Source organism: Embiotoca jacksoni, unplaced genomic scaffold (assembly GCF_022577435.1).
Source record: "Embiotoca jacksoni isolate LCO1_2020_lvr unplaced genomic scaffold, fEmbJac1.0.p SCAF_14, whole genome shotgun sequence".
Classification (NCBI taxonomy): Eukaryota; Metazoa; Chordata; class Actinopteri; family Embiotocidae; genus Embiotoca; species Embiotoca jacksoni.
Window position 1 is genome coordinate 10,765,541 of NW_027185274.1, and position 16,836 is coordinate 10,782,376.

The 16,836-nt window shown below is 38.8% G+C and overlaps 1 protein-coding gene across 1 annotated transcript in view; it reads right to left on the reverse strand.

Moving 5' to 3' along the window:
* Window positions 1–2,181: 2,181 nt before the first annotated feature.
* The window catches only part of gucy1a2 (guanylate cyclase 1, soluble, alpha 2), a 42,065-nt gene continuing 27,410 nt past the window's right edge, over window positions 2,182–16,836 (reverse strand). Inside the window, exons 7-9 of the mRNA XM_069147919.1 lie at window positions 15,472–15,615; window positions 7,875–8,029; window positions 2,182–7,037 (exon numbers count right to left, since the gene is read on the reverse strand). Of these exons, the coding sequence (XP_069004020.1) occupies window positions 6,818–7,037; window positions 7,875–8,029; window positions 15,472–15,615 (519 nt within the window). The 3' untranslated portion in view covers window positions 2,182–6,817. The remainder of the gene's footprint in view (window positions 7,038–7,874; window positions 8,030–15,471; window positions 15,616–16,836) is intronic.

Below are 16,836 nucleotides of genomic sequence, written 5' to 3' on the forward strand. Positions count from 1 at the left end.
AAAAATCCCCCTAAGAGGTCAAGCTTAAAGGAAAACATACCAATGTTTTTAAATACACGATGACACGCAGTGATCAGAGACCATCTCCTCTGCAGATAAATAATGACTACATAATTCATTCAGATACAGAGTACCCACACCCTCATCCCACAACACCCGTATAACTCAGTCCTACTTCATTTGGCTAATGTGACTGGCACAGTGTGTAAATTACATGGTCTTTGATCACTCGTTCATACCTTCAGATGTGTGTGTGTGTGTGTGTGTGTGTGCGTGCGTGCGTGCGTGCGTGCGTGCGTGCGTGCGTGTGTATGTGTGTGTGTGTGATTTCCATTAGCACGTTAGCCTGTGCGATGTTCTGGCGCCTGGGCACTGAAAATGGTCCATGTGAAATATTCAAACCTCCCAGAGCCAATTAGTATGATGAGAAGTATTTGCATATATGGAGGTTGTGAGGGGGCAAAAGATAAAGGTAGGAGGGATGGCTAAAGGGCTAAAAGGCTAGGAAAAACGAGAAGAAAAGTTACCACCAAACAGACGAGAGGGGTGAACTATGAGAAAATGAAAATGGTCAATGAATATTTTGCAGACGTCCGTTATTTGACTGTTACAACCAAAGTTGTTACCAAATTACCGACGAAGGTAAAATGTCTTTGAGGATTTGTATAAAGAGTTGCACAAGCATGACAAAATTAACAGGAGGCAAGCAAAAAACAAACGCTGCTGGTTACCATAGTTTACATGGCAACCATTTTAATTCTGCATAGTGCCTGCAGGCTGAAAATTATTGGCACAGTTTAAAAGCATTCTTAAAGAGTCAGAAAGGTTGGGTGAAACTACCCTGTATCAAGTTAATGGACTGGCTTACCTCCCCATGTTTTTACACAAACAGCTTTTTTTTGTTGTTTAAACGGACTATGTCACAACTTGACTTGTAAATATTAAGAGACTTAGTTAGTTTTTTAGACTTAAAAAAGATTATCCTGAAGCACCTTTTGGTGCTTTTACGAGCACTGTTGTTGTTTATGAAAGCTGAAAAAATGTAAACAAACCCTTTGGTGGAATTTGAACCTGAAGTAAAAAAATAACAACATCAACATCATATAAGACAAAAGATGCGCCCTTAATGTCAGTCAGAAACCAACAGCTGTCATCAAGCCCCTTTAATATACAGTAGACACCTGATTCCAACAACAAGGTCAAACAGGGTTCATGTCCAGGGTCAGCTTACAACATGACACCAAAGTACACCAGATCTTTCACACGTGATGATAAACCACTGGTTCCCAAACTGAGGTCTAAGAGTGAGCTCAGTGAAATGATGAACTGTTAAATGTCAAATCTATTTAATCAGTTTTAAATTAAGCTGGTGAACAAATGTTATGGAAGCTGCTATTGTCATAAGGGTGAAGCTTTGTAGACTAGAGGTGAGTGAGAGTAATGAGCACCTTTTAAGGGGAACTAGATTTTTTTTTTTTATTGAACCCTGGACATGCTTCACAAGCATCAACCGTGTTTGTTTCTGCTGTTAAAACCAGGCTACTGTTGATCAAAAAGGGACCAATTTCCCCTCAGCTGAGACCCATTGTACTGTAAGTAAGTGGGGATGACGTTGACCTTGGCAACAAAAACAGTTCATAAGAATGTCCTGCGAAAAACATCTGTTAAGCAATTTTATTTTTCAACAAAAAGGACAGTCTCATGCGAATTCAGTTGAAGAAAAAGTTTTCATAAATGCATCTGAGGAAAATCATTCAAAATAAGACGTGGAATGAAAAAATTACAATAGTGTGGAAATTATTTTTTCTCAATTCTTGGGGGGTGGGGGGGTTGGAGAGACATTACTTGAGTGTGTGAAGGTTTTGTGGGACACTGGTATGCTGGGAAAACCAGGCTGCCATTAGATGGCACTCTTACTGACGTCAAGTATCTGGCTGAAATATATATATATATCTATATATATATAGATATATATATCTATATATATATAGATATATATATCTATATATATATAGATATATATATCTATATATATATAGATATATATATCTATATATATATAGATATATATATCTATATATATATAGATATATATATCTATATATATATAGATATATATATATAAAAAGACAAACCAGCAAAGAAAATGTCAAATCATTTTGAGAAGTAAAGCAAGAAATATCTGCCATAGAATTTTATTAAAATGTTCATGTTTCAGTCTAATTATAATAAATAGATCTAAATTGTACAGATCTATTACAAGTACAGTTAGCTTTTTATTAATAATCCGATACTGTTTGATCCACACACAGAAAAACTCAAACAGGCAGGCACACAGATAACAGTTTCTGGAGTTGTAGATGTATTTGGCTTCGTCTCACTGGACATTGGACCCTCTGACACTTACCTCAGGCTCACGGCGACAGTTGTTCACGTTCATTGTTCGACGCAACTTATACAGTACAGCTCGGTTGTATTGCCGTTGTAACCGTGATGTATGCACGTGTAAGAGTAAGTAATCTACAGTACACACTGCAGTGTGATTGTCCAAGACTGACAACAACACTGTCGGGAATCAGAACCTGCAACACCTCTGCATCATAACAGCAAGACTTGTTAAGATCTGGTCAAACGTCTAATATCATGCCAAGAATTTAGAGACTTGGAGACGTGAGCATTGGACACAAGTTGTGTGGGTGGAACGCTGGTGTAATGTCCTTTATTTAGCCTCGAAGCAGAATTTAGGCACTGCTGAAGTCGAGTGTAAACGACGCCTGCACTACCATTTATGCTACAATTTATCAAGAACACATTAATGCTTGTATGCATTAGCGCTGGCACGACAGTCGGAGAGCACTGATGCATCTGCATGTGAAAGCCAGCACTGCAAACACCTCATCCAAAAGTTGATTGACACAGCTGTCAAATACACCTAAAAGTAGCTCACCTACCTCACAAGGTCCCGAAGGAAATTCAGTCATTTTTACCTGATGATACAATGCTGTCGTTGTGTTGATGCGGTTAGTTGTTGTTGTTTTTTTCCCTGAAGTGACTTTACCATTGTTTTCACTTGCTAATGTAATATCATAGTCAAACTGTAGTTGTTGTTGTTTTTTTTTCAATTTTTGGATTTCACTAATTGTAATTTCTTTCTACCAAAAATGAATAAATAAGAAATGCATTATGGATAATCTGGATAATATTGGGTTTCTGGAAAGTTTTGCCTTATTTCCCTTATGCACATTTGACTCCTTATGGATTTTAAAAGCACCACGAAGCTAAAGACAATTCTTAAAAAATTGATCCGTTCTCTGAAAGGACCTTCGTGGCCTCTCGAATACTTGTGTAATTATATTTAATAATCAGGAAAACAAATAAGGCAAACTAGTATCTACTGTACTTTCCCAGGCCTTAAAGACATGGAAACTTCCCTCAGGCTTTTGAACACTATGGTGAACTATTCTCTCCTGTATTTCACAATTTGTAATGAACCATAAGTTACTTTTCTCAGGCAAAATTTGACAACGTTTATAAAAGAGTGCTGATCTTGGATACATATGCAGAATGTATATTTCAGTGATGAGCCAGTGGGTGCTGCAGATTTTGGTTCTCTACATTATAATTTTGTTTAAATGTATGTTTTAGACCTCCAGGCATTAGAAAAGGTTTTGGCTTTGTTGCAACAAAGCAATTAAAAACGTGAACAACATTATGCTGTCTTCTATTAGGTGAAGTAAACCCCAACAACAAATAATATACTGACTTAAATTTGGAGCAGCCACTTGTCTGAATTTAAACTGTAGATATACACTCTTGGTTTAAGATTAAAAAGGTTGGCCAACAAAACAGAGGCATCTAGTTTTGAGTTAATACACATATTTTCTTTCTTTGTGTCACGATTGCTAATAGTTTTAGGCTACAATTGTTGCAATGTTTTTGACTGACAGGGTTTTTCTTCATGTGTTTATTCTCCAGTCCGTTGTTAGTTCTATACTGCATAGCATACTTTAAGCAACAGAACAAAATTTTGAAAATAGTTTAGGGTTGTTTTTTTTGTTTACAGTAAATGTGAATAACACTATCAGCTGTATGCAAAAAAAAAAAGCCTAAAAAATATACTCGCATTTTCTTTGTGAGCAAAATTGTCTATTTTTCCTTGTCAAAATGTACTAGAACTTTTACAGAGCATGTTGTAAATGTGGAAGTTTTTTAAGCTTTCTAACACTACTGCCGACTGTGAATCTGAAGGCAGAATTATTTATGGCAAAAATGAACTATTAACAAAGTCTTTTAGCACTTGGCAACCCATCTCTACTTCAAACACTGGCGGATTAAAAGGAGAACTTTTCGACTTTGCGAATCTCCCTCATCCGTCCCTCTCCTCTAATATACAACATTTCATTGTTATGCTGTTATTCTTTGTTAGAGGGCATTTCCTTTCGTGGGTTTGACTTTTGGCCAGATCTGCATTAGTTTTAAGTTAGTGTCTTAAGTCAATTATTCTTCTAATCATTTTTCTACAATCTGTGTGCAGCACCGGTTCCTGTACCGCGAGGGCAAGTGAGCTGTCCAAGGGCACTAATCCCGTCTTCAAACAACTGCAGGAACTAAACTGTGCTGGTGGTATCTCAGACTTAAATTGGCACATTTTATTTGATCTTTCAGAGGTCCACTCAGAAATGTGTTTTGCCTTTTTGAAGAGCAGTCATTAACAGTTAATTTGTTATTTTGTCAGGATTTATTGTGATGTTGTCATACCAACGTGTACAGGTAGTACCACTCATTCAGATTTAAACAACCAAGATCATTACAGATTTTTTTTTTTTTTTTTTTTTTTTTGGTCGTCAGTCATATATCAAAACTCTGTATTTTTTTTTTTTATTATGATAAAACTTTTCTATCAACATTAAAATGTAATATTTCATGGAAACTAATGCCTCTTACAGTACTTTTTTTTTTCTCTCTCAGCCAGCTTTTCAAACTCTGATATAAACGTGATATTCAATCTGTACTTTACTAATGAAGAACAATGTCAGCAATATAATAACAGTTACGTTTCTATAAATTAGTACCCGAATGAACCAGTTCTGTAAAATATTCAGAGACTTACGTCAACCCATAACGTCCCACTTTATGAAGATTCTTGTGACATAATCTCTTGGCTTTTATGTTCCCATGTCTGAGTTTCTGAGCTGTGCTGAAGTTTGTGGGAGGCCTGAGGTTTCCACTCAGCAAATCTGACTCAGTCTTTCGGCTGTCGTGTTGGTTTAAATTTGCATTGGGGCTACTATATACTATTGTGTCTGTGTGGTAAAAAAAAACACAACAATGCGCTTAAAAAAGATTACGTACTTAAATGTGAACCGTGTCAAGTGTACATACTGTGACTATGTGTACATGTTATTATAGTACTATATTATTAGTACTACATTGTGTGTATTATTAGATTTGGACATTTAAAAAAAAAGAAAAACAGATAGAAATTAAAATATTTGAACTCTTGGAGGAGCACTTGATTTATCTTGCAGGCCACTCATGAATGTCCTAAAATGGTGGTGGTGATGGTGGTGGTGGTGGTGGTGGTGGAGGTGGGAGGGGGCAGGGGGGAGGAGGAGGAAGGGGGGTGACTTGCAACATCACAGGTTCAACTGTGGCTCATAAGCTTTGGCACATGTCATTCCCTCATTCACGTCATTCGCTCTTTAGTGTAGCACATAAAAGTCAAAAGTGGAAACAGAAGATAAATAAAGCGCCCCTGTGTTGTTGTTGTTTTTTTCCCCTAATATTTCTTTTCAAATATTTCAATTGAATCCATCTTATATTTGTCCTGATTTGAGCGGTAAAAAGGCACTGAGCTAGGAATACTTTTCAGTCCTACATATACTTCCTGCAATGAAATGAAGTTGTTGTTGGTTACAGATTGCTGTGGGTTAGAAGCAGACAAGGCTCTAATATCAGCTAGCATTTTTGGCATTTGTCCTTTGATGACTCCTTTTCAAAACAAACCTCTGTGTTTGTGCCTCTCATTTGTCTCATCCCACTTCAACCCTCCAGTCCTGCGTTGATGGTTCCAAATGTTACAGGCAGCAGATGTTAGAAGGATGGTTGGTAAAGCATGACATGTTATAGGGACAGTTGCACGGGGAGGAAGGGGAGCTGCAATGTTCTTCAACTGTGGTCTTCCCTGTACAAGAGGCCATGATGCACAGCAGACATTTGTGACAATGGTGCCATCTTCCAAAAGTTCCTACAACTTCCTTCATCTGCACCCACTGTAGTGGAAAGTGAACTGGTTCTATTTGCCGTCAGCAATTCCATTGCTAATGAGTGCAACACAGGTCACGTGTATGGTCTCTCTCCAGGTTTTCTCCAAGTACTGTTATGTGCAGGCCTCCGGTCAGGGTATCGTATGTGAGCGAGGACCACAGGAGACAGCTAGATACAGGTCCAGAGCTGAGCAATGCAGCTAGATCTTTAAGCTTTATATTAAGGTTTCTCTGCTAATCGATTCCATCAGTACACTTCCTCTGGGAAAGGTCCATGTGAGACAAACTCAGTTGCTGTTCCTTGAGTCTTTTGAACCATATCTCCCTCGCTCAGGGGAGATGAGAGAGAGCATGTTGTTCTTTTTCACCTATGATGAAAGCATTTCCTTAGTTTCATTCATAGAAGCCATCCCACAGGTCTGAATCCAAGTTTTTACATAACGCATTTGCATATCCAAAGATCTGTATAATTGGACTCCTGCATGTTCAATGGGTTCAAGTCCAGTCACTCACATAACGAATATGTGTGTAACCACGTCTGCGTGTGGGATCTACAAACTTGTTTCTCTTAGAAACATGGTCCCAATGCTGTAGGAGACTTTCCTCATAGAGGCCGGGGGAGCGGAGCGAGAGCTGGTCAGTGAGGCGTGGCTGTGGGACGTCCCCGCCTCCAGGAAGTAACATGTCCCTGGGATCTCTTTGGGAAAATTATCTGGGAGCTCCAGCCGTGAACGAGGAACAAAAGAAAAAGAGCGATCGTCTTTCAACAATCTGTTGAGAAGAGAATAGAAGAACTTTTATTATAGAGTACTGTAAAAAAAAAAAAAAAAAAAACTGCAACAAGTTAAAGTGTAACGGTATTTAAGTAAAAGAAAATTACACCATATGATTGTCTACTCGTTACACTAGCAAGAAAAGACAATTACATCTTATTTTTTGTCTTTGTGAACATACATACTCCTCAAACTTGGTTACTTGTATGGACGTAAGTTATCGTTTATCTATAACTATAACTTATTTGATCTACTGCTACTCATTTCCTTGTATTGACCCATGTTGTGTGTATGGACTTGGCGAGCTGCACACAGCACAACACTTTTTTACACAGGGCCATGTGGGTTTGGATTGTTTTTCTCCCTTAATAATAAAAACCTTCATTTAAAAACTGCATTTTGTGTTTACTTGTGTTATCTTTGACTAATATTTAAATTTGTTTGATAATCTGAAACATTTAAGTGTGACAGACATGCAAACAAATTGGAAATCAGGAAGGGGGCAAACACTTTTTCACACCACTGTATGTACTGGTGTGCATATCTGTTGCCTAATCTGTCTAATAGCATAGCTTTGATTAGATCCATCACAGCAAACATAATTAGTGATTAGAAATACAAGCCAACTGGTGGGACTGGGATACAAAGTCAGACAAGATGGCAGATATTTATGACCTCAAATGATGCGCACATAATTAAATGTCGAACAGGTTGAATCCCGCCCCAAATAGAGATCACTGAAAACCTGTCATGACTATAAAAAGAAGACAGATTACTGTATGATACTTTATGCCTTTGTGTCTATGCACATGTGATGTTTAGTGCAGTTACTTACTGATAAGTTGTAGGACTAACGTTGATACACCTGGGATGGCTCCCCGATTCAAACTTGCTGGCCAGCGTCACATTGTTCCCGAACAGGCAATAACGTGGCATTTTCACCCCGACCACACCTGCCAGCACTGAACCCGTGTGGATACCGATCCTCAGCTGAAGGAGAGACGGAGGAAGAAGGTGGTGGGATACGGTCGTAGAGGGGAAAAGAAGAGGTAGAGCGGGAGAGACATCAGAGCCATGATATCCAGCAGGATGCAAAAAGTCAAATTTAAACAGTATTTGAAGAACATATTAGAATACATGCAGTTGGCTTGGAAATGGATGAAGCTGCTGTTGTTACTGTATCTTTACTTAAGTATCTGTCTGCATGACCACGACTTTTTTCCCCATTTCGTAACTCTTCATTTCTTGGCGCTGTATGTGTATTTAGTATGATTGCTATGTAGCCATCAATAAAGTTTAACCAAGAGCTGAAACAAGTGTTTTGATTGATTAATTGTTTAAATCACTTCATTTCCTGAATGCAAAAAAATGGGTTTTGGTCTGTTGGTTGGAAATTTCCACATCCCATGTTAAACTCTGGGGAATCACTATTGTTTTTTTTTTCACTGTTTTCTGACATTTTAAGCGTAAAGATAAGAGTCAGCAGATGCTTCCGCTGATAACGAATATAGTTGTTCAGTTACGGCCTTTGTTTCATGTCCTCTAGGATCTGTACGCAATATGAGCAAACTCCTGTGGTTTGTGCCGGAGTATAACCCATCCTGGACTCTAAAATGACATAATAAACATACCTGGCAGTGCTGTGAATGTTCATAAATTAGATCTCCCTGCTGAACAGACCTCACGCCATTGATTCATGTGCTGTCTACCCTGCAGTATAAAGGCTATCTTATTTTTTAACCAGAAGTGCTGCGTGCGCATCGATCTGATTAATTGAAATTGCATTGTTGCAAGCACGCTCCCAGATGAGTGGAGATGTTATTGTCTCAAATGTTTCACATTTTTTAGAGTGATGAAAATCTGAAAAAATAGTACAAGTGTGAGAGGAAAATCAATCAAATAAATGATTGATTCCATCTCCCCTTGGTAACAGATATATGGCAGCAACATGGTGCTCATAAAATAATCCGGCCGAGATATGAATCTATAAATGGCTGGAGGCAGAGTGAGCGCTATCAAGCCGTTGTTGCAATTCTCAGACACCCCAGCGGCTATTGACTCCTGCAACTTAAGAAAAAGTCCTCATATACGGTGATGTGCGGCACGCATGCGCACGCACACACACACACACACACACACACACACACACACACACACACACACACACACACACACACACACACACACTCACAAGTACACACAAACGCACACAAGCGTCAGCGGAACCCAGTATATTTCTAGCATCTACTTCAGCATCTTGTCACCTTGGTAACCAATGCCACAGTGTGCATTCCAGCACACTGCAAGGTAGTCATGGCAACTACAGGCTAGCGGGAGGAGGGCGGGGAGGGAGGGGGGGCAGCGAAACAGAAAGTGCACCGACAGACAATGGGGGGAGAGAGAGAGAGAGAGAGAGAGAGAGAGAGAGAGAGAGAGAGAGAGACAAAATAAACCTATAATTAGATGGCGAAACCTTGACAGCAGGAGGAGAGATAAAGAAAATGGAAAGAGACAGAAAGCGGAGGGAGAGGGCTGCTAGGTGCACGAGTGTGACCTATTTTCGTAGCTAAACTGCGCACAGATGGCCGTACACTCGTCTGTCCCCACAACAGACTACCACTCACAGACACACACACACACACACACACACACACACACACACACACACACACAAACAAATCTGCATCCAGCACCCACTCTCCTCTTTATTTTTCGAAGTCCTACAATACAGACACAGTAACACTCATGCACTCCTTCCCCATGCTTTTCGCTATGAGTCAGCATCCATAGCGCCGGGCCCTCAGCGAGCCAAAGAGCAAATGGCGCAGCAGCACAGGCAAACCAATCACACTCTCGCCTTTCTGGACAGAAAGATGTGGTAGATAGATCTGGACCGGAGACGGAGAAAAGGACGGTGTTGTGACAGACCGAGCTGAATGTAACGCACTCCGGTAGAACACTGCTGCAGTCAACAGAGGCGATGAAGGTGTTGATGCAACTGTTCGGTCATTTTGGTAGATGTAGTTTGCGGTACTTTTGAATTTGACTGTACTCTACAGAGAAGCGGTACCAGCACTCACTGACATACGTGGCTTGGACTAAATGTTAGAAACACCTCTCAGGATATCACAGAGCAATTTTCAAGAGCACCACAAAATATACAGCCTCCAAAATGACCACAAAGTTGCATCACCGCCGTTTTAAAACAGTCTCCAACAAAAACGGAACAATATCCCCTTCCTGTTAGCGGGGCCGTCGTATTCGAATACATTTGTTTTAGCTAAGTGGTCCTCATAAACTGAAACCTTCCTTTTAGCTGTTGCAAAGACACGTTAAGTACACAGTCAAGCAAAGAAAGCCCAAATTTTGGGGGGGATTTTTAGTGCCGAAACAATCAGTAAATTGATTAGTCAAACATGAATAAATGGTTCAAAGAAAAGTGCCAAACAGCAGCTGAATTTTTAGCCATTATCAGTTTTTAAACATTAGAAATTGAATATGGTTGGAGTTTGGACAAGCCAAAGATGTCACCATGGGTTCTTGAGAAATAATGATCGGTACATTTTTGGCTGTTCAACTGAAAAATGACAGAATAACAAATAATCCAAATGATCATTATTTGTGTCTGTAAGGGTTTTGGAGATCTTACATTAAAAAAAAAAATTTAAAAATTAAAAAAAAAAAAAAAAAAAAAAAGGTTATTGGCATCTTCTCGTGTCTTACTTTGTTGATGTTTAATTAAATTAAAAGTAAAATTTTTAGCAACAATAACTTAACAATAATTATAAGTATTTATATGTAACTAGATGTAAGCTCTTGCCCGTATAGTAGTTACAGTACTATTGTCTGTTCTGCTTCTATGCTCCACAAGTTTCTTTGATGGCTTAAAATCAGCACGTATGGAGAATGGCGATGTCCAAAAAAAAAAAAAAGAGAAAAAACAAATTGTGCATTGTGTTCACCGCAGAGCTGGAGCTTCTGGCAACAGCAGGATGAACACATAGTCAGAAAAAAGTGATTAAATCCAAACCGCTGCAGATGTAACGTATATTTGCTGGATTTGAAGCTCACAGAAAACACAGGAATAATAAACGTGAACACAAGCCTTGCTCTCAGAGTGTAGAGCCGAGCTTCGCCACAGTTTTACGGTGTTTTTGGTCAGAAAGTCATTGAGGTTTGGGAGCAGTTCCTATTGCAAGCACTACATCCCTCAGATCCACACCCGCTCACCTCCTCATACGCCCTCACGCACCAACAGCACACACACACAAACAGAAGGATCGTGCTTTTGGGCCTGAAGTTGAAGCAGTAGTACAGATGAAAACAACTTATGTTAGTTTCTATACGTGTTTCTCTCTTGACATCTCACTCCTCTATATATTTCTCTGTGTCCCCGGATCTCTCTCTCTCTCTCTCTCTCTTTCCAGTCTCACTCTCACTAAACATTTTCTCCCTCAGCTCTCATGCTAGTTTGCATAACAGTGCAACATTGGCTGGAGCTGAGTGCACTCACTGAACAGCATTTGTCATGCTGAAGTGCTGAGTATCTCTATAACTCGTCTTTATACCAGAATGAAGTGAAGAGAGATTAAAACAAAAAAAAACAAAAAAAATTAAAGAAAAAAAAAGGAGGACAACAAAACAAAGAGTGCAAAATACAAAAGAGCAGAACCACGATAAAACTCTGGAGGAAAAACAAGAAAGAGACTGAGATGGAAAGTGAAAGAGGTGAGCGAGAGAGGCTGCACAGGAAAGAGTGAGGGGAAGAGAGGAAAAGGAGGAGACAGATGAAGAGGGGAAGAGGAAAAACACAGAGAAAGTGGAAGATCAAGAGTGCAGGCCAGAAATACTTGGCAAGGCCTTTCTATTTTGAGACAAATGGACAATGTTGTGAGAGCAGCAGCACACAGAACAGTGTCCTGTCTGTTATTCAGCAGCTCTCCGTCTCAGCTTCTCTCGGACGTGGACGTTTTATTCCTGTCTGTGACATGCACATATGTTTAATATGTCAAAACCAAAATACGTCAGTGGCCAAACAATTTATTCTGCAATGTTTTCTCGTACATAAAAGCAAACAAAATCATGTCAACACACGTTGCACTGTTAAAAAGATGATTCTGTGTTTCTCATCGTCGGGTAATTCTATAAAAAGACCAAAGACAAGGATGTTTTAGTCTCAACTTTCTGAATTACCCACGTCTGTGACACTATGTTTATGGCTTCTGAAGATATAAAAACTAATATCTAGCTTCTTTTTTCTTTTTTTTAAAGGCTCATTTATTTCTTTAAACAACAGAGCAGTGTAGATTTTAAGGAATGTCACTACACCATAGATATACTGTGTGTTTGTTGGGGGATATTGTTTTCGATCGATTATTTGATTGTTCGGAGTAAAAGAAAAATGTCATTCTACTGTCTCATCCTGCAACATGACTGAAATGACTGACAGCAAAAAGAGAAACAGAGCATGACGACAATGACGTTGTTCTAAATTGTGTTCTGCATTACTGCTACTGTATTTATGCTTCATTGGGAAAAAACAAAAAATTAAAATGTAACTTAGACTACTGTAGGCAATAACTTTGACTATCTTTATAACACTGCATGTAATCACCCGAGCCAGCAAACCTACGGAGGCATCCTGAGAGTGTTGGGTGACCTTCACAGAGGCTGGACTAATAAATAAGTTACATCCTGTGTTCCCTTTTTTATTCTACTGAATTAACAGGAGAGGATTGAAACTCAATTGTACGGCTTCCCTCCCTACTTAATATACTCATCTTGTTTTCTGCACAGCTGATTTCCTTTCTCGATCTCTCTGAAGTCATACACAATTCAAATGGCATTATTTTAAATAAAGTAACGTCAGCCAACTCCAGAGGTACATAACATGCTGTCAGAAACGCGTTCACAGCTGCCATGGATTTAAAATTCATTCGTCTAAACAACGAATCCGAGCAATACTCCCTGATAATCCTCTGAAGTTGGGTCAACTCTCACAACATCAGCTGCAGATAATGTGATGAAAAGCGAACAGTTCTACCATTATTTATTTATTTATTCATCTCACCGTCCATGTTGTACTGCAGCTGATACAGTATGTGGGGCACATGCTTTATCTTGAGCAAGAGAACTGATTTAAATCTCCATTTGCCAACATGAAAAAAAAAAAAAATGAAAAAATGTGCACACCACTGTTGAGGACTATAGGTGAGATACAGCAAATGTATGTACAAGACCTAACAAACTACGGACAAGAGTTACAATGTCATCAAGCAACACTTGGGAGATGATGGTGTAGGCTCAGATAAATGATCTCATTTCATATTGACATGACACAAAATAGGAAAATGGAAAGAGAGGAAAAAGGAAAAGAGGACATCACTGTTGATTCATGCAGCTGGCGGGTAGAGAGAAGTACAACTCAAATACAGACAGTGTTAAGGTGCACCATGTCTCTTGCCTTATTTTATAAAAAAAAATTTTAAAAAACACACTCTAGTGAACCATTAGCACCAGAGACTAAAAATAACTCCTCTCTGCTCCGCAGCATCTCTCACTCTTACGTTTCTCTGGCCAATTACAACTAATGGAAATGGATTTTTTTTTTTTTTTTTTTTTTTTTTTTTTTTTTAAATTAAAGATAAAATAATCACAGTATTGTAGAGTAAGCTACTTGATTATAATACTATGAATTTTCTGGATTTCCAAACACTGGGATGACAAGTGCCAACTCACATTTAACGCAGCGTCACAGTGTGTGTTTTGTAAATGTTATATCTTTACTAAAATGTACAGAGCTTATTGCATAGAAATATGATTGTTGTTGTTCCAAAAGGCTTTGGGAATCCCAATAATACGCCAAGTAAATATTTTGGCAATGCGTAGTAGATCTCACTAGCATCTTTAAAAAAAAAATTATTCATTGTTTCAGTTTTCTGTTTCTGGCTTTGGTTCTGTTCTTCATCAGATTTTCACAAAGTATTGCTTCAAATTATGCATTTGTGTAGTGAAGGTCAAGCACAAGTGTTGATAGAAACGTTCAAGGACACTGTAAACTTCACCAAGCTACGGATACAGTGTATTTGCTTTTTAACCACATCTATGTTGTGAATGTTGTTGCGTCATACTGGAGGAGTCCACTAGAGGGCAGACCAGAGGGCTAAGAGTATAAATGAAAGTCTGGATTTGCATAATGTAAACAATAAACATAGCAACATTATTGTGTTATATTGCTGAAAATTGGTGTCAGTGAACCGGTGATTTTAAAAATGTGTTTAGCCAGCATGGTGTTTTTAATGACTGGCACAAAACATTTTCTCCCACGTGTGGTTGTAACACTCCCGGATTGTTTTTGCCGGTTCCAACGTCAACATGTAAAATGATACTGATCTCACACCATCAATTTTGACATGAATATTTGACACAGAGGCAATGACACATCATACACATGCTGACTTGGTCATGAACTTGTTGTCTAAACCTTCTGCCAATGTTGTCGCTGCTTTGATGCCAACTAAACCTCGCATCCCCATTCAGCCCCTGCTGGTTCATGTGTGTATTGTATCCTACTGACGCATTGCATTCATTTCTGGGGATGTGCACAACCAACGCTCCAAACGGACCCAGGGTACACAAAGCAGCCGTTATGCATATATACAACGGCACAGTAAAAAACAAGTACATCTCCAGCCTTAGAATATTAGACCTATGAAGCCAACAGTGGCCCTATCACAAGGAAAAAGTCATGTATCTAATGAATATGGCCATTTTTAAAGTGTCATGTAGTCACTATGGTTAACATGGCCACGTGTTAAAATATGTGAATATCTATGCACTTAATTAGGGACACCACTTTGTCAGGAAAAAAAAACCTTCTGGATTTTTACAAGTTGATAAAGGGCAAAAAAAAACAGCCTAATCAGCAACAATCAGGCGCTAAATTGTGACTGAAACAAATCTCACTATGGATCTTTGGATCATTTTAAGTTTCTAACTAAGAGTTTTAACTCACAATTTACTTTGTATATCTAATATATATATATAAAACAACCCCGGGTTTTACACATGCACTTGTAAAACATACAGGAGTCAAGGACAAACAATGTAGTAACAATAAAGTAAAGTTCGAGACAGCGTTCTGTGCCGAAAACAAATGAATGTCAGTGTACAGACAAATTAAATGTAAACTATATATGGTTCTGGATGCAAAAGAGGAACAAACATACAGATCCCTGCACACTGTTAACAAGTCATGAAGTCACAACCTCAGGAAATAAATGCACCAAAATCATCAGCTATGGATCCAAGTTACTCTCAACGACCACACAGCAACTTTAACAACACAAAAACATCGCAAACCTTACCCAAACTTGATCTACTTTTATAATTGTGTCGCACGCCTGCGTGGTGGAGAATGTATGAACACTCACCTTGATAGGTTTCCCATCAGGTGTCAGCACTTCCTCAGAAAGTTCCATCATCTTCAGAGCCATGTGTGCGATTGGTTTTGCATGACTATCAACCTTCTTATGAAGTCCTCCGGCCACACAGTAGGCATCACCTATTGTCTCGATCTGTATGAGAAATGGAAGAAGAGGAGCAGGAACCGCAGTGAGTGAATCATTTCAACGCTCGGTGTGGCTGTGAGTATGCGCTGATACCTGAAACCAATATAGCTTCTGAGCAGTAGAAAATTAAAAGCACTCCTTCGTTCCTCATGTAATCGAAGAACTATAGTATCTTTTCTGTTTCTGTCTCTGTCTACATCCTTCACAATAAGAGTTGGTGAGCAATGAGAGAATCGGTGTACCACTTACACCACTCTGCACTGCTTCTGACTCTGAGAAGCTTCAGGCCCAAACATAAACAGAACGAGCATTTCACCTTATTCTCGGCGCCAATTTGCAAACACACACCCCGAAGTTCACTGAACCGTCACTTTACCTTCACCGTGTATTTGTCAATAGCCCATAGTCATAAAACCTCAAACCGTGTCGAATGTCTTTATAGTCAGTTAAACATTATACAGAGTTTTACAAAAGGTATAACAGAAAGGTTTAATTCATTTGATTTTCTTGCAAGGAAGTATGAAAAATATGAAATGCTTGACAAATTGTATTGCAAATTTATATCTGCTAAATGGCAAAAATAAAGCTGTTCAACATGATGTATAAAAACTTTTGGTAAAGGGATATCACGATGTTCTTATTGACAAAAGACCACCACAGATTTGGTCTGTTTCAGTTAGTATAAAAAAAAGTTAATGGTATGGTAGGTAGAGATGCTTGAATCAACTTAACCAAATATAATTATGCCCAAAAGACATTTTCTGTATTTATGTTAAGTTCCTTTCAAAAGTATTTGTGGTAATATAGTTGACAAGGCAAAACAGTAGGAATTGTTGCCTGAAGGGTGCATGGCTGTGCAATTTTTATGCAGCTGTTACTCTGTTTTCATTTTTTTTTTTTTTTTTAAAGCTTTTCCAATAACACTGGGGGAGGTTTTATCCTCAAGTATTCTGATTCTGTAAAACAAAATGGTGTAAAAAGCTGTTTCCAAAACTGTGCTAGCAGCTACATTCACGTCTGAACTAAGATTTGAAATATAAATCCAGGTAGTTCATAGTCCCAGTTTACTATGTCAGAGTTTGCAGCAGTAGCAGGTCCCCTTGTTTAAGACTTAGCACGTGATTAAAGCAAAACAAGAGCAGCCTCTTCCATGGATGTGTCGCCATATATCCAGATGAAGGAGTGAGCGAGGTGTCATCATGACAGCTGACACAATCTTAGAAAAAA